Source organism: Schistocerca nitens, chromosome 1 (genome assembly GCF_023898315.1).
Source record: "Schistocerca nitens isolate TAMUIC-IGC-003100 chromosome 1, iqSchNite1.1, whole genome shotgun sequence".
Lineage (NCBI taxonomy): Eukaryota > Metazoa > Arthropoda > Insecta > Orthoptera > Acrididae > Schistocerca > Schistocerca nitens.
The window spans coordinates 752742704-752768445 of NC_064614.1; the positions used below are offsets into that span (position 1 = coordinate 752742704).

At 43.7% G+C, this 25742-nt stretch overlaps 1 protein-coding gene across 1 annotated transcript in view; it reads left to right on the top strand.

The window, feature by feature from the left end:
* Nucleotides 1-642: 642 nt before the first annotated feature.
* Nucleotides 643-25742, top strand: part of LOC126236991 (U7 snRNA-associated Sm-like protein LSm10) — a 62986-nt gene continuing 37886 nt past the window's right edge. The window contains exon 1 of the mRNA XM_049946719.1: nt 643-928. Coding sequence (XP_049802676.1) covers nt 789-928 — 140 coding nt within the window. The 5' untranslated portion in view covers nt 643-788. The remainder of the gene's footprint in view (nt 929-25742) is intronic.

A 25742-nucleotide genomic window follows, 5' to 3' on the forward strand; every position in this document is an offset into this window, starting at 1 on the left:
GTCGATATACATATTTATATACTGTCTACATGGAAAAATACGTAGCCTATGTCTGTCGCAACGTTTATTAGAGTATTGTGTAAAAATTATTGTTGAAATATAGTTTGTGGACATGAATTATGCCATTGTGTAATGGTGATGTTATGTCTAACGTGAAAATGCTATGAGGAATGTGACGTGGGCGCCCATAGAACCGCTGGTACTGACTCGAAGTAGGGGGGGGGGGGGGGGGGTCTTCAAAATAATCAAAATAGACGGATGCCTGTGGTTGGAAACAGTGGTATATCTCGTGACGGATTTTAGTGTTGGAGCTGAATGATTTCAAGACAGTTCTGTATATACTATGGAGTCGCTCAGCGTGTGCTCGTAAAATATCGCGATAAAAACACATGATACACCGACCGAAGTGCCTTTACTCCCAGGTGCAATAATATTGTGGTTGACTAATACAAAGGAGGCTGTAGTAAACTAAAAGGGAGGCGTTTACAATGTGGATAAGTTGTAATTATTGTTTTCTTCCGTAAAGTTTACTAAGTGGTTAAAAAGTTCACATGGCATTAATTCGACTGAAGTTCGAGTGTTATTTGTTTGTAAACATCTAGGAGGTTAGACCAAAGCAAGCGGAGTTAATATTTATCTGTGGTGCTCATAGTCATTTGTTCCTTGTGTCAATTGTCAAACTGTTCCCGTTGCCGGCAGACGTCAGCTGATGTCTACTTTTTGAAGAAACAAAACTTTGCTCCAGATAATAGTACTCTTATTTACGTAAATCCCGACATGCTTTCACAATGGCAGTAGCATTTAAACGGGAGAGATATTTCTTGTACAACGATTTAGCATGTCTTGCATTTGCTTTGCAAGGCAAATGGGTTACCATAGATCTGAGAAATGAGTGTTGTGTGTATGGAAAAGTCAATACTGTCGACGGGTGAGTGTCTTTTTTACTTTAGTGCACTGCACGTCATCTGTGCGCTATGTTATTGAGGCTGTTGGAGAAGTGGTATCGGAGTGAGAACTACATTTCGCCTCGTTATTTTTACTAACCATCATCATTTGCTAGACGTGGGTCAATATGTATGAGTATTCGTTCGAAATGATCATGGGAAAGTTTCACTCCGGTACTGAATTATCGTTCGTGGTCTAATTGATTTTCTACCCAACTACGTGTAGGGCTTCGGAAATGGAAGTAAGTTACGTGGTGGTGTTAGAGATAAGTAGATTTGTAAGTTTTATTTGTTCATAAATGAGGCAGTCACACACATAACGTTTTCGTACGTCTTATGATGTTCTAGATATCCAGAGACAATTGTGCGGTGTTGTTTATGTTGCTCTATAGATGACCCCTTTCTGTTCCACATGTGCGTGCAAAGTCACAAACAGAAGGTCGGTTGAATTGACTGATATGACATACATCTAGTCCTGTAAAATGTAATACTGCCTTTGGCTTAATTGAAGCCTTTGATACCACTTTGCTAGCTAACGACCAAACTGACTTTTCAACCTAACCTAGACCTTGGGCTGTGCTAAAAAGCACTGTCACCTCAACCAACATTCCAAAAGATAATATAGAGAAAAGCAAAACAAAAAGTCAGCATCCTGTTCCTTGTCTCTTTGCGTATGTGTGATGTCAGACGCCACATCATTACGTTACAGTATTGGCTGATTAAGTTGATCCATATCATAAACCCAGAAGGTGGTTTAAATTCTACATGCTTTACCAGACATAGTCCTCTGCTTTCCGCAGACCATTGTCTCGAGATCCCCAGTCACATGTGGCGGTGGCAGTGGTTTGCTGATCCAAGGATCATTTCACAACATTATAGGATTCTTTGGGTTAATGTAAGGAAAAATATACGCCCTGTTATGTACAGACATGTGAGTATACACATATTTTAATAAGGAGAGGGCTTCGTGTTGAAATCGTCCCAGCATTTGCTTTAAGTGATCAAGGAAAACTACAGAAAACTTAAATCGAAATGGTTGGCCAGAACATAACCTTCCATCCTGCCAAATATGAGGCCAATATCTTAACAAATGCACTGTCATTTGGTTATACCTAACACAATACTCTTTATGGTTGTACATGTGTGGAACAAGTTACCTTAATAAAGCAGTGGGGAGGGGGAACCTATACACTGTTCATTTAGTTGCTCAACACTTCCTGGTGCACCACAACATGCCCTTGGAGATGTCAAGTCCATGACCATCCTGACACACACTTTTTTCTGCTCCCTATCTGCCTAACTCAAAAACTGAATGAACATCCTCTCATGATTTTTTTGTTATTACTGACCTATGCTCTTGAGTTTTCTAAATAACTTATTCTTGTCTTATATGTTAGTTGTAGATATACAATGACTGCCTTTTTAAATGTATTTTAGTTGTCTCATTCATCTCCTAGAACAATGGTTCAATCCCGCATCTGGCCATCCTGATTTAGGTTTTCCGTGACTTCCCTAAATCGCTTCAGGCAAATGCCGGGATGGTTCCTTTGAAAGGGCACAGCCGACTTCCTTCCCTAAACCGATGAGACCGATGACCTCGCTGTTTGGTCTCTTCCCCCAAACAATCCAATCCAATCATCTCCTAGGGCAAATTAAATAGTTTTAATTCTGAAACAAATGCTGCTTACCTTTCATATGTTTTTCCTTAGTTAATGTAAGGCAAAATTGCCATTGTTGCATGATCAGGCATGTGTGCTCAGAGTGTATTTCCAATACTACTAATTTATGTACTCATTCCTTGTGTTCATGTATTCATTGCCTCCGTAATTTCTTCAGTCATCAGGCTTTACCAAAAGCATATTCTATTTTCAGTATTATGAATAGATAAATGCTACTTAACCATGAAGATGACATGCTGAGTTGCAGAGAGGCACAGTGAAAAGACTATCACACATTTAGCTTTGTCAAAGCCTTCCTTAAAAAAGAAAACATACACACACGCAAGCACACTTCACACACACGTGACCACTGTTATTAAGTTAAGTTTTCTGACATCAGGTACTGAAATGTCTTCTCCAAATGAACCAGTCTATCTTAAATCATGATAACTTTCATACAAAAGGAGGAAAAAAGAGCAGTATTCAATATCCTGTTTGTGATAAGATTATTAGAGGATGAGCACAAGAAACAGTGACTTTTGCATAGTAAGTGTCTCACAAAGCTTAGAAAAGAATTTTACGCAACCCAAATAAATTCTTGTGTGAAAGCTGTCACTGGCACTAAAGGTGGTCTAGATGCTGATGGATGATGCATGAACTGAAGTTGGATTAACAAAGCAAAAGCTTTGACGTGCATGACAGATATCAGTTTGCTAGTAGGATATTTTGAAAAAGCAATGAGTCTACGTTGGCTTACAAAATCTTGTGCAACCTGTCAGACAGTATTGCTCAAATGTGTGGGACATATAACAGATGGGACCAATAAATCTGGATCCCAGATGTATACAAAGAAGGGCGGTGTGAACAGTCACAGGCTTATTTGACCTGCAGTAGATCATCATAGAGATGTTGAAAAACCTGAAGTTGCAGAAAGATAGACACAAACTAGCCCTTGAGAGCCTACTTACAAAGTTTCAAGAATCAGCTTTAAATTAGGAATGTACTTAACCATCCTGTACATGTTAATCCTGTAGGGACTTTGGAGACAAGATTAGATTAATTACAGCATGCACAGAGACAAGGAGGCAGTCAGTCTTCCCATCCTCCATATGTGAATGGGTCTGGCAGATGGATCAGCCAGCCTGGTACATGGGAGGTACCCTCAATCATGCAGTTGTCCATGGAGTTTAGATGTATATGTAGAAACTCAGATTTGACATGACATTAAGCAGTGTCCTTCCCAAAGGCATTGTATTGGTGTTGCCTTGAGTGATTTACGGAAACAAAGGAAAATTTATATGTGCATGTTTCAACAGGTGTTTTAACTACAGTCGTTCTGAACACGAGACCAGTTGCTCAACTACTGCACCAACAACTTTGGTTCTTTCCCCCCCCCCCCCCTCCCCTTTTTTTCAAATTTAAATCAGATTGTGGTCTCACTGTGTATGTACAGTATATTTATACAAGGAAATGTCAAACAATTGGTAGTAAAATAAGCCTCTGTGGTACTGGACAATAATTTAAACTAATAATTGAGGTAGGTACCAGACCTTCGCTTAATTCCCTTAGCTCCTATTTGGCTTTACACAGAACGTAATCTGAAACTAGGTATTTTCTTAGCTCATATTTATTGAGAATTTCTCACGTATCAAACAGTCCCATGTGACTGGAAACCAAGACATTTTACTCTGTTTTAAAAGAATGGATGCACATAAATATAAACTGAGTTAATTGTGTCTGTTTGCGGGACTCTATAACATTTTTGAGAGATGTAATTTGATATTACTCAGTGAGATGACAGAACACAAAACATCACCATAATTGGTGTAAACATGTGTTGTGCAAAATGTGCTTCACATGGTGTACAAACAACATTTTACAAATAATAGGAACGTGTTTATTTTGCTGTCTTCGATTTCTGATAGGTATCCACTGCCACACTGTGCTATTAACTAATAACCGAGATACTGTTATACAAAGTAGCTTCTCAAATATGTGTGTGACTTAAACAATTTACGACTGATATAATCTTGTGTGTTACAGTGGACAGTCAGTATTTAACAGAAACAATATTATTATCAGTGTTTATGGAAAATATTAGAGTTACTATTATTCACAAAGTATGTGTTAGGCTGAGATATCTCCGCTCTGTTAGCTGTTGGATACAGGAATACACCCTTTTTGGATGACTACAGTGAGATGCAGTATGAATTAAGGGAATATTTTCACTTGATGAACTGAATGATAGCTTTCCCCACATTTTGACAATGTGAAATGTGTGTGTTTTTTTTTCATCTCACAACATACAGTTTCAGAACAAATGTCTGATGTACAGGAGACATGTCAAGGTTACAATTAGCTTATTTGAAATGTTGTCACACTTACAATAATACTTTGTCAAGAATTTACTTACTTAAAATTTGTCAAACTTACAGTATTTACATGTACTATAACTATCAAAATTTTTATTCCATTTTAGGGATCCAGCTCAAAGTATCACTTTGTCCTTCATGAAATCTTCCACAGAGTAGCAGCATCGTTCAATTAGAAAATCATGTTAATGCTTTTTGAAATATTTATCTTCATATGCATTATGTCACACCCTTTTATTGTGTTGTGAATTTTCCTGCCTATATACTGAGGAGTCTGAGCACACAATTTTAAGTGATGCGAGGTGAGCATGAAGTTTCCTTTATGCCTTGTGTTGTATGAGTGTTCAGCATTCTTTTTAATTTTTATTTTATTTTAATGGGTCATCTCTGCTGCATAGCAAAAGAACCACCTCAAAGATGTATAAAGAGGAGGCAGTTGATATTTTTAGGTCTTTAAATAATGGTCGAGATGACGCCCTCGGCTGTGCAGAGCACATGTTGCGAATGATTCTTTTTTGCAACTTTAAAATTTTTGTAACATTTCCAGAGTTTCCCCAAAAAATTATGCCATATTGAATAATAGATTGAAAGTAGCTATAGTATGCTATTTTCCTGGTGGCACAGTGTAAAATTTCCTCTGCAAATGCAAGGTTGTTCATTTATTAGCTAGATATTGTATATGAGAATTCCAACTCAAAGTTCCCAGGAACCTGACTGAGTCAATTTCTTCCATTTCTTGATTATTATGAGTGATACAGGTTTCTTCAGTTTTTGACTGTTTGGTTTTAAAACTCCTCATGTGGGTTTTTGAAATGTTTAGCCTTAAGCCATTTATACTGAACCATGTTTCCAAGTTACTTAACGTATTCATGACACTGTGGTACATTGTCAGAATTATCATTTTCAATTAAGGCAGAATCAGCAATGAGTATTTATATTGCGAGGCAAGTCATTTACATAGAACAGGGACAAAATGGGTCCAATGATGGCGCCTTGAGGAACACCTTGTGTGACAGTTTTCCACTCTGAGAAGTAATCTGCTCCATTTGATGTGATTACGACCCTTTCAAAGCAATATCCCTTATTCTGTACCTGTTGAGTTTGAAAAGCATCAAGGCATGGTTTACAGAGTCAAATGCTTTTGTAAAAATCACAGAATATTCCTGCGACCTTATCTTTCCTGTCTGGTGATGAAGTAATTCTTTTAATAAACTCATTTATCACATCTACTGTGTTTTTGTCTTGTTGGAAGCCAAATTGGTTATGTGAAATGATTTCATTGTGTGTGATGAAGCTTTGTATGTGAAAGGCAGCAATGTTTTCAAATGGTTTTGATATGACAGGGAGTATAGAAATGGGACGATAATTTCCTATGTCATCTTTTGAACTATTTTTAAACGATGGTTTTACTTCTGCATATTTCAATAGATCAGGAAATAATCTTTCTCAAAGGATATGTTTATTATGAGAGAAAGAGAGAGAGAGGATGAGCTATTATGTTGTAAACTTTGTTAATTACTTTGATGGGTAATCCCATTCCACCCAGCAGAGTTTTTGTCTTTTAAGGAGAGTATGATGTTTTGAACCAATTTTGCTGAAACTGTGTTGAATTTTTTGAGACATTCACTGGTATTACCTTTTGACCCAAAACTCTTTACTTTCTGGCCATAATTTGCTATGTCTAAATCAGATTTGGCTACATTTATGAATTATTCATTGAAGCACTCAGATATTTGAACTGGATTTACAACCGATTTTTCCTTAAGTTTGATTTTTGAAATGTCTTGTTTGTGATTTTGGAAACCTAATTCAGACTTAAATACAGACCATACTGCCCTTATTTTATTTTTCTGCCCTAGAATTAATTTGTTGCCATTTGTTTTGAAGCTTTCACAACTTTCTCAAAAATAGTCCTAACATATTTTACAAAATCAGGATCAGCTGATTGTGTAGCTTCTTTTTCCTCATACTGGATATTTTTATTCATCTTATCTTACTTGATGTGATCAGAAAGCCCTAAGTCTAGACAGAACTTATGTACATTATCAAAGTAGGAATTTTTCTTTCTTCGTTCTCCATCTCCCATACTTCTTCCACTTCAGTATTTGAGGTTGCTCTTGGTTTCTTCTTGCTCCCTCTGTGCTCATTAAGGCTGGCCCATGTCTGCCGTGTAACAGGTGACTGGGTAATGCGTAATTCCCAGATCTGTGTCAACGGATAGTGTTCGCACATACCCTTTGGCACAGGTCAGGCCCAGGGAGGGGTGATTGTATGAGCTGTTATCTTCACAAATTTCCAACTGATCCCTCTGTCAGGAGTTTGGGAGGTGTGTCCTGAGGTGTGAGCAATCACCTAAGGCAGGTGAGCCCACCTCTGATGGGCGCTCCCATTTGGAATGATCATGCCATCAGAACGCTAGCAATCGTCGGGGATTTTCTCGTAATGAACCAATCGTCATCTCAGCCTATGTCTACTAAGTGTAAAAAGAATGAGACTAAAGATTCAAAGACTCTCCCAGCTGCACCTCTGCTCCTCGTGGTATCACATGATGGAGGAGGTTAGTCCTTTGCTATGGTTAATCCATTTATAATTCAGAGAGGTGCTGATGAAATTGCCGGCCCTTTGTAATCGTGCTCTCATTTACATAATGGTGCTCTGCTTTAGGAGACTAATAGTGATTCTTAAACCCAACAACTGCTTGTAACTTTGCTCCTTTAAAGCTATGCCCTTTGTGTTGAGGCTCATTGATTGCTGAATTTTTCTCATGGTGTTAGTTATACTATGTAGCTCAATGGTCTGAGCAAGGGTGGAATCAAAACTTACCTCTGTGTTCAGGGCGTCCCTGCAGTCCATCAGGTAATAATAAGATTGATGCAACCTTAGTACCTAAACACATTTTTTTGTCTCACAAGTGATAGGATAGTGCTTCCATCAGAGATCAAAGCAGGCTACGAAGTCATCACGGGTCGACTGTACATTTCAAAGCCAATGTGCTGCTACCTGTGTCCACATTACAACCACGCTCGAATAGCCCCCAGGGAGTGCCCCACTCTTTGGCAGGTTCGTGCTTGGCTACCATGGGGCCCCAGCCATTGCAGCATCATTTCCCTTCTGGGTGCATGTCTATCCTCTTGGTATTCTTTTTCCCCTCCCTTGGGGAACATGTCTGGGATGTTATTGGGAATGTTCCGCATTGTCCGTTGATGACATAAGAACAGTCTCACCACTGTTTTTCATTCCCTTTTCCTTTCTTTGTTTCCCTTCACCTCTTGTTCCTCTGCTTCGGAATTTGAAGTTCCTCTTTCTTCTTCCTCCCTGTGTGCTCTTGAAGGTCAGCCCATGCATCTGACATGTAACAGGTGACTAGGTAATGTGTAATTCTCAGCCCTGGGTCGACAGGTAGAGTTCGCACATACCCCCTGGTACAGGCCAGTCCCAGAGAGGGGTAACTGCTTGAGCTGCAACCTTTCCAAATTGTTGATTGGTCCCCCTGTCAGGTGATTGGGAGATGTGACCTGAGGTGTGAACAATCACCTAAGGTGAGTGCATCCCCTTGTGAAGGGGGCCCTCAGTTGGAAGGAGCACGCCATTGGAGACGCTGGCAATCATGGGGGATTTTCTCGCAATGAGCCAGTCTTCACAGTCAACATCTACAAAACGTAAATGTAATGAGGCTAATGAATCAAAGACCCTTCCAACTGCACCACAATTCCTCGTTGTCTAACATACTGAAGACGGTCGGTTCTTCGCAACAGTAGATTGGTTTATTATTCAGGAAGGTGTTGATGCAATTGCCAGCCCTGTGAAATCTTGCTCTCATTTACAGAATGGAACTTTGCTTTTGGAGACTACTTCTTGCCACGTCGCTTCTCCATGGCTGCCCGGTTCATATTGAGGCCCACCAAACTCTGAATTCGTCCTGTGGTGTTATTTACAATAGGCTACTCGATGGTCTGACTGGGGCTGAAATCCAGTCATACCTCTTGCCATCCATCGGGTGATAAAAAGGTAGATTCCTCCTTAGTGCCCACCCGCACGCTTTTTCTCACTTTGATAGAGCGGTGCTTCCATCCAAGATTAAAGCAGGCTATGAAATTATCACAGTCTGACTGTACATTCCAAACCCGATGCGCTGCTACCAGTGTCATCGTTTCAACCACCCTAGAACGACTTGCTGCCACCCAGCCAAATGTGTAACCTGTGGTAGGTATGCGCATGGGGGTGATTGCCTGCCTCCTTCTCCCTGCTGTGTCAACTGCAAATTGCCTGCCTCCTTCTCCCTGCTGTGTCAACTGCAACAGTGGCCATGCCGCCGCCTCTCAGGATTGTCACATGTATCTTCATGAGTGGGCTGTTCAAGAATCCGAGTAAAGGAAAAAGTGCCTTACCCAGTTGCTCACAAGTTATTGGCTAGTTACAGACCCTGTGTTCTCCCTTCTAGCACCTATAGTTCTGTTACCCTTCACTCCATGAAGGACATGGCCATGCAGACATGCAACCTCAAATTCAGCTCTGAAGTTGTGGAATTGCCCAGTGTCAAGGCAGCATCTCCAACCTCCCATCCAGCTGTGCAACAAGCCATCAAACTCTCGCCTCGAAGAGCAAAGCCACCAGCTACACAAGTGGTAGGACAGAAGGAGTAGTCCCGTAAAGACTTCCTATGTCCCTCCAGCCAAACAATACCCGAGTCTTCCTCTGCCAACCAAAAAGGCTCGAGGAAGTCCACCAAAGGCAAATGGTCTTCTCCTTCACCAACTCAAAGATCCTCTTCGATGGTGTTACTATGTGATACGTTAGCCCAGCCAGCCTCCATGTCACGGGGGTGCACCATCAACCATTTTTCTGCATTGGACTCGACAGACCGACAGCACAAGCAAACCGATGTTTCTGTGGACCCCATGGAGCTCGATCCTCATGCTTTGTGCCCTGTGGCAGCGACTCTTTGCAGGCTGTCAGGTCTTCATCTCTTCCTCATCATGACTCTCCTCCAGTGGAACGTTCATGGACTTTGGTCTCACAAAGAGGATTTACAGCTACTTTTAGCATCGCAGTGTCCCCTTATACTCTGCCTTCAGGAAACGAAATTGCGTCCTCATGACCCCTTTGAACTTTCACATTTCTTCCCAGTTTGTTTTGACCTACCCCCTGAGGTCAGCATTCCATCTCGTGGGGGCATCATGCTGCTCATACAGGATGACTTACGTAGTCAATCCATCTCCCTGACTACCCTTCTTCAAGCTGTTGCAGTTGGCCTCCCCCCCCCACCCCTACCCCCTCCTCCCCCCCCCCCCCGACTTTTTCCATGTGTACCATTTATATCCCTCCGTCATTCACTGTCTCCAGGGCAGACTTTCTTCAGTTTATTGGGCAGCTACCTCCCCCATTTCTGCTACTCGGTGACTTTAATGCACATTATTCCCTTTGGGGATCTCCCAGAACCTGTCGGAGATGTGCCCTCTTAGATGACATTCTTAACCAACTTAACCTCTTCTGCCTTAACACTGGAGCACCCATTTTCCTTTCCAATTCCTTGTACTCCTATTTCCATTTGGACCTATCCTTCTGCACTGCCCAGCTTGCCCATTGTCTTGAGTGGTCTGTTCTCTCTGACACTTACTCGAGTGACCATTTCTCATGTGCTATCCGTTTGCTGACTCCTACCCCACCTGTGTGCATACCCAAATGGCAGCTTTCTAAGGCTGACTAGCAGCTTTACTCCTCCCTGGCAACCATCAGAGAACTAGATTTCCCCAGTTGTGATGACCAGGTGGAATATCTCACAGATGGTGTTGGATAGACAGAGCACCTCATGTTCCTAATAAGGTGAGTACACCGTTCATTTGTTATATATTTTTATGAGCGTGGGGATGTGAGGGATGTCGAGCATGTCCCACGTGTCCCCCGATTGGTTCACTGCTATATTCGCCTTGGGTACTGCCTGCACTGAGGTTGACCATTCACCCGTGGTCGAGTGGGAGATCATTCCAAAGTCTGGCACACAGCAAAAAACTTTCTGAGGAGCCAATTGTAGGGCCTCCCTGGTTGATGAACAGGTTTCAGCCGTTATCTGTGGCTGATGAAATCACTAAGCTGGATGCAGCTGTCCACCATGTTCAAGAGGAAGCTTCTCGACTCACAAGGTCTGGGCATTCACAGAGGGTGTATTTGCTGGTAGCTGGGAGCTCCGTTAGGTACGTAATGGGGACCCTTAGGGATATGGCTGCCAAGGAGGGAAAAGAAGCCAGTGTGCACTCCGTGTGCATACTGGGGGGAGTCATTCCGGATGAGGAAATGGTGCTTCCAGATGCCGTGAAGAGTACAGGGTGCAACCAACTGCAGGTAGTGGCTTTGGATTGGAGGAGATTCTCTCTAGTTTCGGGTGGCTAGCGAAAATGCTAAAGACTGCTAGTCTCGCTTGGGAGATTAAGGCGGAGCTCACCATCTTCGGCACCATTAGGGATATGGCTGCCAAGGAGGGAAAAGAAGCCAGTGTGCACTCCGTGTGCATACTGGGGGAGTCATTCCGGATGAGGAAATGGTGCTTCCAGATGCCGTGAAGAGTACAGGGTGCAACCAACTGCAGGTAGTGGCTTTGGATTGGAGGAGATTCTCTCTAGTTTCGGGTGGCTAGCGAAAATGCTAAAGACTGCTAGTCTCGCTTGGGAGATTAAGGCGGAGCTCACCATCTTCGGCACCATCGATACAACTGACTGTGGTCCTTTGGTGCAGAGCCGAGTGGAGGGTCTGAATCAGAGGCTCAGGCGGTTCTGTGACCATATAGGCTGCAGATTCCTTGACTTGTGCCATTGGGTGGTTTGTTTCCAGGTTCCGCTTAATAGGTCAGGAGTCCATTACACACAGGAAGTGGCTACATGCTAGCGGGGGCTGTGTGGAAGGGACTGGGCAGTTTTTTAGGTTAGGTGGTCTCAGGAAACCACAGAAAGGGCATCCATCTAAAAGGGGCAGTCAAAACAGTAAGGTAGTTGTAGAAATGATCAATATTGTAGATGTAAACTGTTGTAGCTGTGTTGTGAAAGAACCAGAGCTCCAAGCCCTAATAGAAAGCACTGAAACTCAAATAGTTATAGGTAGAGAGAAAGCTGGCTAAAGCCGAAAATAACCTCAGCCAAATTGTTTTCAAACTATCTAACAGTGTTCAGAAAGGATAGATTAAATACAGTTGGTGGTGTAGTATTTATTGCTGTCAGAAGTAGTTTGCCTTGTAGTGAAATTGAAGTAGATAGTTTGTTTGAAATAGTATGGGTAGAGGTTATACTTGACAGTCGGACACTAAACTATTAATTGGATCGTTTTACTGACCCCCAGACACGGAAGATATAGTTGCTGAACAGTTCAAAGAAAACTTGAGTCTCATTTCAAATAGGTACCCCACTCACACAATTATACTCAGAGGTGACTGCAATCTACCCTCGATATACTGGAAAAATTTAACATTTAAAGCCGGTGGCAGGCATAAAACATCATCTGAAATTGTACTGAATGCTTTCTCAGAAAATTATTTGGAACAGTTAGTTCATGAGCCCACTTGAAGTGTAAATGGTTGTGAGAGCAAACTTGACCTTTTAGCAATAAATAAACCTGGGCAAATAGTGAGTATCATGACGGACACAGGGATTAATGACCACAAAGCAGTTGCTGATAGGTTGAATACCATAACACCTACAACCATCAAAAAGAAACGCAAAGTATATCTATTTAAAAACGCTGATAAAAATGCTCTTAATACCTTTCTAAAAGACAGTCTTCACTTCTTCCGATCTGATCATGTAAGCGTAGAAAAGCTGTGGAATGATTTCAGAGAGATAGTGTCAACAGCATTTGAGAGATATATACCTTATAAATTAATAAGTTATTGTACTGATCCCCTGTGGTACACAAAACGGGTGAGATCACTGTTGCAGAAGCAACGAAAAAAGCATGCCAAATTTAAAAGAACGCAAAATTTCCAAGATTGGCACAGTTTTGCAGAAGTTCGAAATGTAGCACATTCCCCAATGCGAGATGCTTTTAATAATTTCCACAACAAAATTCTGTCTCTGAATCTGGCAGAAAACCCAAAGAGATTCTGGACTTACATAAAGCACACCAGTGGCAAGACGCAATCAATACCTTCACTGCGCAATAACAATGGTGAAGTCACTGATGTCAGTGCCACTAAAGGAGAGTTATTAAACACGGTTTTCCAAACCACCTTCACCAAAGAAGACAAAGTAAATAGTCCTGAATTCCAGTCAAGAACATCTGCCAAGATGAGAAACATAGTAGATATCCTCGGTGTAGCAAAGCAGCTTAAATTACTTAATAAAGCCAAGACCTCTGGTCCAGATTGTATACCATTCAGGTTCCTCTCAGAGTGTGCTGATACAATAGCTCTATATTTAGCAATTATGTACATCCGCTCGCTCACAGTTAGATCCGTACCTAAAGACTGGAAAATCACTCAAGTCACACCAATACCCAAAAAGGGAAGTAGGAGTAATCCACTGAATTACTGGCCCACATCACTAATGTCGAGTTGCAGTAGGGTTTTGGAACATATATTGTATTCTAACATTATGAAGTACCTAAAATAAAATAAAAAAAGACATTTATTGACACACAGCACGGATTCAGAAAATATCGTTCTTCTGAAACACAAGTAGCTCTTTATACTCATGAAGTAACAAGTGCTATCGACAGGGGATGTAAAATTGATTCCATATTTTTAGATTTCCAGAAGGCTTTCGACACTGTTCCTCACAAGAGTCTTCTAACCAAACTGCGAGCCTATGGACTATCGCCTCAGTTGTGTGACTGGATTCGTGATTTCCTGTCAGAAAGGTCACAGTTTCTAGTAATAGATGGAAAGTCCTCTTGAGTGAAACAGAAGTATTATCTGGCATTCCCCAATGTAGTGTTATAGGCCCTCTATTGTTCCTGATCTATATTAATGACATAGGAGACAATCTGAGTAGCTGTCTTAGATTGTTTGCAGATGGTGCTGTCATTTAACATCTTGTAAAGTCATCAGGTGACCAAAATGAATTGCAAAATGATTCAGATAAGATACCTGTATGGTGCGAAAAGTGGCAATTGACCCTGAATAAAGACAAGTGTAAAGTTATTCACATGAGTACTAAAAGATATCTGCCAAATTTTGAAGGCTGTAAATTCAACTAAATACGTAGGGATTATAAAATAAATTGGAACAATCACATAGGTAATGTTGTGGGTAGAGCAAACCAAAGATTAAGGTTCAGTGGCAGAACACTTAAAAATGTGCAACAGGTCTACTAAAGAGACTGCTTACATCACACTTGTCTGGAGTATTGCTGTGCGGTGTGTGATCCTCATCAGGTGGGAGTGACGGATGACATCGAAAAATTACAAAGAAGGGAAGCTTGTTTTGTATTATCGCAAAATAGGGAAGATAGTGCCACAGACATGATACGTGAATTGGAGTGGCAATCATTAAAACAAAGGTGTTTTTTGTTGCGACAGGATCTTCTCATGAAATTTCAGTCACCAGTTTTCTCCTCTGATTGTGAAAACATTCTGTTGGCACCCACCTACATATGGAGAAATGATTGTCACAGTAAAATAAGAGAAATCAGGGCTCGCACAGAAAAATTTTAGTGCTCATTTTTCCCGTGTACCATTCGAGTGTGGAACAGTAGAGAGACAGCTTGAAGGTGGTTCATTGAACCATCTGCCAGGCACTTTATTGTGACTAGCAGACTAAGCACATAGATGCAGATGAAGATTTAGATGTAGACTTGATCCTTACTGCTACAGAACCTTCCATTCCTCACACTTTCTCTTTACCATGCCGTTTCCCAGTCCCTTGGTGGACTGTGGCATGCCACGATGCAATTCGCGTATGGAGATGTGCTCCCCGCATTTTTAATCGTCATTGTACAATGGCAAACTGCATTCATTATAAACAGATGCGTGCAGAGTGTCTTCGCGTTCTTCAAGATGGCAAAAAAGCTAGCTTTATTTCATTCACCAGTTCTTTTAACAGTTCCACCCCTTCCTCTGTTATGTGGGCCAGCTTCTGATGGCTTCCTGGGACCAAGATACATTCACCAATTTCTGGCCTGACAGGAGCAGATGATGTTATCGGGACCCTATTGCTGCCTCGAACAGCTTGGGCCACCATTTTGCAGGAATTTCGAGCTCTTCCAACTGTTACCCCACCTTCCTCCATCAGAAACGAGCGGAGGTGGCTCGGGTGATACCCTTCTCTTCTCAGAATCATGAGTGGTACAATGCCGCCTTCACTATGAGGCAGCTACATCGTACTCTGTTCATCCTAATCTTCTGCCCCATGGCCAGACACTGTCCACATTCAGATGTTGCAGCACCTTTCTCTTGTGGGCAAGCACTTTCTGCTTAACACAAATAACTGCATCTGGGCAGAGGGAACATTTCCTGGATATTGGCATGAAGTCACCATCATACTCATACCTAAGCCTAGTAAGGACAAAGAACTTCCTTCTAGTACCGCTTCATCTCTCTCACCAGCTGTGTTTGCAAGGTGATGTAACGTACGAGTCATACTCGTCTGGTATAGTGGCTCGTGTCTCGCAATTCACTAATGACTGCACAGTGTGGTTTTCAAGCACGGCGTTCTGCAGTTGTCCATCTCGGTATTTTGTCCACCATGTCATGAATGGTCTTCTACAGAAATCCCAGATTGTAGCCATGTTTTTTTATTTGGAGAAAGCCTACAACACCTGCTGGAGAACTGGTATCCTCCATACTGTTTACACATGGGGCTTCTGTGGCTGCCTGCCCTGTACCCTTCAGGAATTTTTAAGAGACTGAGTTTTCAAGGTGCATGTGGGTTCTGCCTTGCTGAATACCTTTATCCAGGAAAACGGTGTGCCTCAGGGTTCCATCCTGAGTGTCATCCTCTTTGCTATCGCCATTAACCCTGCAATGGCCTCTCTCCTATTGGGCATCTCTGGCTCCCTTTTTGTTGACAATTTTGCCGTCTATTGCAGCTCTGCATGGACCTGTCTCACTGAGTGGCATCTTCAGCTACGTCTTGATTGTCTTTACTCCTGGATCATTGACAATGGCTTTCGTTTTACACTGACAAAACTGTCTGTATGAATATCTGGCAGTGCAAATGATTTCTCCCACCATCTTTACATCTTGGACCCATTGCCGTTCCGTTCATTGAAACTACAAAATTCCTGGGGCTTGTGCTCGATAGGAAACTGTCTTGGTCCTCCCATGTCTTACCTGGCAGCTTGCTGTATGCTGTCCCTCAATGTCCCGTGTGTTCTCAATGGTATTTCCTGGGGTGCTGATCAAACCACCCTCCTCCATTTGTACCGGTTCCTGTTCGAAACTCGACTATGGCTGCTTTGTTTATGCATCTGCACATCCATCCCTCTTACGAAATCTCAACAATATCCACCATCGTGGCATCCGTGTGGCCAGTGGTTCCTTTTAAATTAGCAAAGGTGCGAGTCTGTTTGCTGAAGCTGCTGAACTACCACTGTCCTCCTGCTGTGACTTCCTCCTCAGCAGGTATACATGCTGTTTTGCCTGCCATGTGTGGCCACCCATCCTATATCTCCATCTTCGATGATTCTGTTGATTACCAGTATGGGGCGCATCCCTCTTCTCTGTTACCTCCTGGAGTCCGTTTTCGGCACTTGCTTTGGCAGCTTAACTTCACACTACCTGCAACTTTCCCAGTGAGTGTGAACCCTTCACCACCTTGGCTTCATGAAGTAGCCCTTGTTAACCTTGGCCTTCATTCGCATCCTAAGGGCACTACACCATCCTCGCTCTATCGCCCTCAGTTTCACAACCTTTGCATGGGATTTCTTGATGGTACCTTTGTGTACACTGATGGCTCTTGGACTGACTGTGGTGTAGGGTGTGCCTTTGCCATTTGCGCCTATGTCTTCAGATATCGGCTTCTGGCACACTGCTCAGTATTTACAGCTGAGCTCTTCGCCCTGTATCAGGCCACGGAGTACATCCGGCGACACTGACTTTTCAATTGAGTCCTCTGCTCAGACTCTCTCAGCGCCCTTCAAAGTCTATGTGCGCTGTACACAGCCCATCCCTTAGTGCAACAGGTCCAGGAAAAGTGTCACTTGCTTACTCTAGGTGGAGCCACTGTGCAATTTATGTGGTTTCCTGGTCATGTCAGTATGCCAGGAAATGAGGCTGCTGTCGCTGCTGCCAAGGCTGCAGTCTTTGTACCTCAGCCCAATAGTTCTTATATTCCCTCCAATGATCTCTGTGCTGCCATCTGTCAGGAGGTAGTGTCCCTTTGGCATAGCCATTGGTCCTCCCTTCATGGGAATAAGCTCAGGTTTAGCAAGCCTCTGCCAGCAGCTTGGACGACCTCCTCTTGGTCCTCCCATCGGGAGGAGGTCATTTTAACTAGGTCGTGTATTGGGCACTGCCCTGTTAGACATCATAATTTGATAAGTGGTGCTCCCTGACCACATTGTACCCATAGTGGCCCAGTTTTAACTGCCCACCCCTTCCTGGCGGAATGTCCATTTTTTAACCATTTACGTTCCTGCTTGGGTTTTCCATCTGAGTTATCGGCCAATTGAGCAAATGACGGGTGGGCTATCAACCATGTTTTACTTTTTATCCGTCAAAGCAAAGACCATTAAATTTTTAGTTTTGGACCTCCATTTCCATATGGTGTATTTACTATTCCTTTCTCTATGTCCCTGTTTTTAGCTGTCCTCTCGTATGTCAATTGGGATTGATGTTTAGTCATTTTTTAACTCCTCTCTGTTTACATGTTCCATTCTTTTGACATGGGTGTGTATGACCCCAGTTGTTTAAATGCAATACTTGTGGTACGGATGCTCACGAGGGCGATTGGCCACCTCCTTCTCCCTGCTGTATCAATTGCAATGACAACCATGCAGCCTCATCCCGAGAATGCTATGGGGCTATACCCTTCACTAGAAGCATGACCTGACTAGGGACAGAGCCAAGGGAGGAGTTGCTGTCTTTGTCAATAATGCACACCACACCTCTGCTCTCTTCCTGGCAACTGACCAGCAAGCAGTTGCCATTGAAACTGATGTGTGTCAGAGGATCAGTGTTTGCTCACTGTATCTACTTCAGCAAGATGCAGTAGACTCTGAGGCTCTTACAGATTGTATGGAACAAATCTCCTCACCATTTCTCCTACTTGGAGACTTCAATGCCCATCATGTCTTGGGGGGACTTGACCTCTACATGTCCTCGAGGTCTGATTTCATGAGCTGTGCATCCTTAACACAGGTACTCCCACTCACTTCTGTGCTCCTAGTGGGTTATTCTCAGCCACCGACTTCTCTTTAAGCCCTCTAGGCATTGCAGACTCTGTTTAATGGTAAGGCATTGACAACCTTCATTCCAGTGACCATTTCTCACCCCACATAACTAGACACTTTTCACCAAGGTGGCTCTTTTTGAACACTGCGACAGTGTCCAGGAATGGATGGACCATATTACATGAGTGATCCATCATGCTGCTGACGTATCCATCCCGAAGTCCTTGGGTCATCTTAGGAGGCAACCTGTTCATTGGTGGACCGATGAGTGCCACTCAGCAATACAGGTCAGGTGTGTGGCTCTTCAACTGTTTAAATACCGCCCAACAGCAGAGAACCTAAAAGCATTTCAGGTCGCGAGAGGCAAAGCTCAATGCATAATTAAGGCGAGCACAAAAAGTTCATGGCAAGTGTTCCTGGACTCTATCAACCATTCCACTTGTTCTACAAAAGAATGGGAAGCCATCAGGAGGATCCCTGGTAAACTTCTTTACCAATAGCAGCAGTACTGAAACAGGTGTGTCTCCAAACACCATCTTACAACTATACTTTCTCCATGTGGGAGCTGGAATTAGCACTGTCTGAGGCTCGTGATACTTCACCTGGTCAGCAGTGTCAAAGGAAATCCTCCTCGAATCTTTTAATTTGATATGGTACATAGGTCAGTTCCTCAACTCGTGGAGAGAGGTAATTTTGATACCTCACCTCAAACCAGGTAAGGGCCGCACATGCCCAGTAGTTACTGGAGTATTGCCTTAATGAGCTGTGAGGAAAGACCTCGAAGTGAATGGTTAACTGTTGTCTGATCTGGTGATTCGAGACCAGGCTACTCCTCAGCAGCACTCAGTGTTGATTCAGTAGATTTCGGTCCACTGCCGACAATCTGGCCCTACTGGAGGCGGCTTTTCAGCAGACTTTCCTACATAAAAATCAATGTGTAGGCATATTCTTTCATATCAGTAAAGTTTAAAATACTACATGGTGACTCAGTATTCTTCTACAACTGCATAAATGGGGTTTTTGTGGCCACCTCCCCTCCTTCATATGGTCTTTCCTGTCTTGGCAACTTTTTAGGTCCAGAGTTAGTGACACACTGTCAGATCATTTTGAGTATGAGAATGGTGTCCCTCATAGCAATGTTTCAAGTGTTACCCTCTTTGCCATAGCCATAAACCGCATCACGTCTACTGTATGGAGTCCCGGACAGTGTTCCTCATTTGTGGATGATTTTGCTGTTGTCTGTTCCTCCTCCAGTGTTGCAATGGCAACTCATAAGTTGCAACTCCATTGCAGAGGTTAGAGGTGTGGGCTGCAGTGATGGGTTTTCAGTTTTCTGCAGATAAGTGTGTGTGTGTGTGTGTGTGTGTGTGTGTGTGTGTGTGTGTGTGTGTGTGTGTGTTTCAATTATTTTAATCATTCTCGCCCTATTTTTAATTTACCTGACTTGCATATGCGGGATACTGTTCTACAGTGAGATTTCTCATCCTAATTTTATATTCAAAACTGTCATGGTTTACACACCTGAGAGACCTGAAAGCCACAACCCAGTAGTCACTGAATATCTTAAAGTGCCATAGCCACAGATCTTGGGGGAGTAGGCAGGGTGTGGCTGCTCCAGTTTTGTAGGGCTTTTGTGTGTTCACGGCTGGACTGTGAGTGCACTGTGTACAGGTCTGTGAGGCCTTCCTACTTGAAGATTATCGATGCCATCCACTGTGGGCAGGGGGGGATTAGGCTGGCCATGTGTGCTTACAAGACCAGCCAGTATCCAGTCTCTGTGCTGAGGATGGGGAACCACCACTCACCATCCAGTGGCAGCTCCTCGTGCTGTGTCAGGTGTGTAAGTTCCTCACAGCTGTGACATGATCTGCATAATACACTGTTGCTCGTCCGCCTCTGGAATGCCTTTTCTCCAATCATCGTCAAGTAACAAGGTCATATGGAATCTGCGTGTGGCATGTGCTAGTCACTTGGTATGGAGCACATACAACCACAAATCCAGGGTTTTAACTGCCTGCCACCATGGTTACTGCAGAGGCCCAAAGTACTTTTAGATTTAGTGCAGTGTAGGAAAGATTGTATTCCTACATATGTTTTTAACACAGTACTTTATGACATTATAACTGTCTTTACAGATGGATCAAAACGGGAGGACTCCATTGGTTACTCTATTGTTTTTCCTGATCATGTCCTTGAAGCCCGACTGCCTTGAGATTTCACGGTCTTCGACACAGAATTATATTTGATCTTGTGGGCACTGGAGTAGATGAGATGTGCATCAAGTGCTAAATTCCTTATCTGCTCTGGTTCTGAGTGCCCTTCACTCTCTACAACACTTATACCCAGCAGAGAAAGCAGTCCGGGATATCCAGAACACCCTCCTCCAGCTATAACAGCTGGGGAAGGAGGTGTTTTTCTGCTGGATACCAGGTCACATGGGTATTGCAGCGAATGGAAGGGCACATGTTGCAGCCAAGGAGATGTGTTGTGATCCACAGTTATTTTCAGTGCGCCATCCCCCTGCATGGTGTCTCCTTGCTGCTGAGGTTCAGACTCATGTGTTGATGGGAATACAAGTGGATGGAAGTGACAGATAAGAAGCTGAATATAGTGAAGCCCACTATGCAGCCATGGCATGCCTCCTTCCAGCCATGAAAATGGGATGTGGTCCGCCTCATTCGTCTTCATGTAGGCCGCAGTCCTCTGATGCATGGCATCTCACTTGGGGGGCAATGATCTTCCAATGTGTGGTGCTTGTGGCATGCAGATTACTGTGAGCCACGTTTTCCTAGACTGTGTTTTATTTTCAGACCAGAAGGCAGTGGCAGATCTGTCCTCTATTTTATGTGGCATTGAAATGAATGTGGTTAGAGTTTCTAAGGTTTTGTGATCTGTCCGACTTGTCTCCGAAAATTTTATGGAGATATCCTAAACGTGTTAACAGGGTGACTGGCTTACCTATGTTTTTTGTTAAGTAGTCAGCCAGTCATACTTCCCTGTGCCTTTCGTCTAGCTCTTCTGTGGCGTGAGGAATATCCTCCAAACTCCTTCCACAATAGTATTCTACTGTCCACCGAACTTACATAATACCCTTGTTCATCCGTACTTCACCCCTGACTCCAACCCCCTGCCTTATGGCTCATTCCTGCAATCAACCTAGATGTAAGACGTGTCGCATACATCCACCTACTCCAGTCCTGTCACAGGCCTCTCCAACGTCCACAGCTCGTGGTCTAGTGGCTAGCATTGCTACCTCTAGACACGGGGTCCTGGGTTTGATTCCCGGCCAAGTTGTGGATTTTCTCTGTACGAGGACTGGGTGTTTGTGTTAGCATCATCATCATCATCATCATCATCATTGGTCCCAGTGGCTAGATTGGACTATGTAAAACTTGGACTGTGTAAAAATTGGCACATTGTACAGGTACTGATGATCGCAGTTGAGCACCCCACAAAACAATCATCATCAAACAGGCGTTTCCAGCCTGATCAAAGGAAGGCCATCTCTGAAAGCAGCCAAATGATCTAGCGACTAAGCTACAAACTCTGTGGGCATGACAACTAACAAATTGTCTGTCTGCGTAAATGACCACCATCAAACTGTGGTCAATTGATATCTGGACTATGTAGTTGTTGAACGTGGTGTCCAACATGAAGTACTTAACTATAATGATTGCTTCACAGCCTGTGCCATCTGGATTGTTCCCGCAAACCCCGTGGCCTCAACCTATGCTAGTCCCAGTCCTTTGTCTACTCAGCCCCTTCCCTGCTCCCACTCCAGTTCTACACAAGGCTTCTATGCACCTAAATAATTTCCCCTTCTCTTCTCCCCTCCTCTTCCCCACCTCCTATCACAGCCTCCTGACACTGTGCCTGGCTGCGCTATCCTGTTCCAACCACGTTCCTACATGCTCCCACAAGCAGGACTAGCACCCCTGACCCCTATCCTGCCATCTCTCATTCCTCATCTCAAGCTGCCTCATTTCCCCATCGCCCACCCCGAAAGATTGTTGCTCACAGCAGTGCAGTCACGATCTGGCCTCAGCACCCGAAGACAGTGGCCGTGTGTCTGAGAGTAGTGCTTGTGTGAATGTGTGTCTTTTCTACTTTCAAAGAATAACTTTGTCCAAAAACTTAAATATATTAGCAGTCTTTGTTCATTGTGACTGTCTGGGACTCAGTGCTTCCTTTATGTGGTGAGCAGCAATCTGTCCCTTCCATTGTTGATATTCCATCCACAATTTTCCATTGTTAACTTCCCCTACATAGCATAGTGTGTGATAAGGTGAACCTGGTGTCACATAGGACATTGTTCACAAAGCCAAGGCTTTCTTATTTTGAGGGCACTCTCAACACTGTGAGGAGGTTATGTTGTCTGTCTTGGGTGTCACCAAATTTTAATGACACCACCTTCCCAAGTCTGGGCAAAGGTCAAACAAGTTTTTGGGTACCAGACCCCAACAGTTGTTCCTGGTGTTAACATAAATGGCGTGTTATCTACCAACACAAACGTGATTGCAGACCACTTTGCTGAGCACTATGTTAACACCTCTGCGCAAAAACCCACTTGATGAGAATAGCTATTGGCCCATCAGCCTCACCATCACTCTTTGGAAACTGCTGTAACGTATGGTGTGTGAGCAGTTGGGTTGGGTCCTGGAGGCACGTGGCCTACTGGCTCCTTGCTGGGCGGCTTCCACCTGTGTTGGTCTACCACTGATAATCTTGTGTCCCTCGAGTCTGCCGTCTGAACAGCCTTTTCCAGATGCCAACATCCTGTTACCGTCTTTTTCGATTTACGAAAAGCATATGACACCACCTGGTGACATCATATCCGTGGCACATTATATGAGTGGCGTATCCGAGGCCCGCTCCCGATTTTTATTGAGAATTTCCTGTCGCTTCATACATTCCGTGTCCAAGTTGGTGCCTCCCATAGTTCCCCCCCCCCCCCCCCCCCCCCCCCCCATATCCAGGAGAATGGGGTCCCACAGGACTCTGTATTGAGTGTCTCTCTATTTTTAGTGGCCATTAATGGTCTAGCTGCAGCTGTAGGGCCGTCCATCTCACCCTCTCTGTATGCAGACGACTTCTGCATTTTGTACTGCTCCACCAGTACTGGTGTTGCTGAGCGGTGCCTACAGGGAGCCATCCACAAGGCACAGTCATGGGATCTAGGCCAGAGTTTCCAGTTTTGGGTTGCAAAGTTGTGTGTTATGCACTTCTGTTGGCGTCGTACCGTTCATCCGGAACCAGAACCTTACCTTACTGATGATCCCCTCACTGTAGTGGAGACGTATTTCGTCAGCTTAAGGGGAAGTGCTGGCAGCACCTCAATGCCTTCCACGGCCTGAACAACACCAACTGGGGTGCAGATTGCTCTACACTGCTGCATATGTACAGAGCCCTTGTTCAATCCCACCTTGACCATGGGAGTCTGGTTTATGGTTCGGCGGCGCCGTCAGCATTATGTTTACTTGATCCAGTGCACCACTGTGGTGTTCGACTAGCAATTGGAGCTTTTAGGACGAGTCCGGTGACCAGCGTCCTTGTGGAGGCTGGAGTTCCTCCATTGCAGGTCAGGCGTGCAAAACTGCTCGTCAGCTATGTTGCACATGTTCATAGTTCTCCTGCGCATCCGAATTACCATCTCCTTTTCCCACCCAAGGCAGTTCATCTCCCACATCGGCGGCCCAGGTCAGGGCTTAGAATTGCAGTTCACATCCAATCCCTTCTGTCTGAACTGGAGTCTTTGCCTTTACTACCTATATTCGAGGTCCAGTTGCATACACCTCCATGGTGTACACTTAGGCTGCGGCTTTGCCTGGACCTTTCACAAGGCCCAAAGGACTCGGTTAACCCCGCGGCTCTCCGCTGTCACTTCATCTCAATTCTTGACATGTACCGAGGGCATGAAGTGATTTACACTGATGGCTCAATGGCTGATGGTCACGTCGGCTTTGCGTATGTCCATGGAGGGCATATTGAACAGCATTCCTTGCCCAATGGCTGCAGTGTTTTCACTGCAGAGCTGGTGGCTATATCTCGTGCTCTTGAGAACATCCATTCTTCTGTGTACTGACTCCTTGAGCAGCATACAAGCTATGACCAGTGCTATCTTCATCGTCCTTTGGTAGCGACCGTCCAGGAGTCCATCTGTGCCCTGGAATGGTCCGGTCATTCAGTGGTGTTTGTGTTGACCCCAGGACACATTGGAATCCCAGGAAACGAATTTGCTGACAGGCTGGCCAAACAGGCTACATGGAAACAGTTTATGGAGATCAGCATTCCAATAACTGACCTGTGTTTGTTTTTACGTCACAAGTTTTTTCGGCTTTGGGAGACGGAATGGCACAGTCTCAGTACACACAAAAAACTGCGTGCCATTAAGGAGACTATAAATGTGTGGCAGTCCTCCATGCGGGTCTCTCGCAGGGACTCTGTTGTTCTCTGCCGGCTCCACATTGGCCATGCTTGGGTGACCCACGGCTACCTCGTGTGCCGTGAAGACCTGCCTCAGTGTTGATGCAGCGCCCAGTTGACAGTGGCCCACATTCAGGCGCACTGTCCCACTTTGACTGCCCTGGGACAAAATCTTCGTTTGCCGGACTTGTTGCCACTCATTTTATCTGACAACTCCTAGTTTTACGTTTTTTTCATGAGGGCGGGTTTTAGCACATGTGATTTGCCCCTCTGTGTCCTTCACCCTAGTGCTTTTAGGGTGGAGGTTTTAATGTGTTGCAGAGTGGCTGGATTTTCCTTTTTATTCTCATGGTTATCAGCCATGGTAATATGTTTTGTAATTTTAATCTCTTCTACCTGTTTCTTGCGTTTATGTTGTTTTCTTCTCCCCTCTTTGCAATTTAAGTGTTTGTTGCCCTTCTGTTGTTCTTGTGGTTTTTCCTTTCTCTTCGTTTTGTGTTGTTAGTCTTGCTTGTTTTATTCTCACCCTTGTGGCATTGTTTTATTCGGATCAAGGGACTGATGACCTGGCTGTTTGGTCCCTTCCCCCTATTTTAAACCAACAAACCAAATTTTAATGGATTATGTTTCATTTCATGAAAGAGAGATCCCTTGTTCTTTTTTCCAATAACTCTTGGTGTACCGGTTGATTAAATTTTGATGTTAAATGGTTGAGAGACCAATGTGGTGTTTGTTATGTTGTTGAATGAACTCCCATTTCTCCCAGCTGAGACATGACTTTTATCATAAGCACAATGTGTGAGCATACACTCCTGCTAATGCATACTTTTTGAAGTAAAATTGATGTTAGTATCGTAGTTGTAATTTTCTTTTACTTTTAATTGCTTCACCCACTCTTGCTTAATATTAAAAACTATAAGTACCTTCTCAAATTACCATTGAATGTACATAAGCTGTAATCACCACCACGTAGGTGGCCAAATACCTATTGAATTTAGGCGCAAATCTTGCTATAAGAATGATTATTTATTT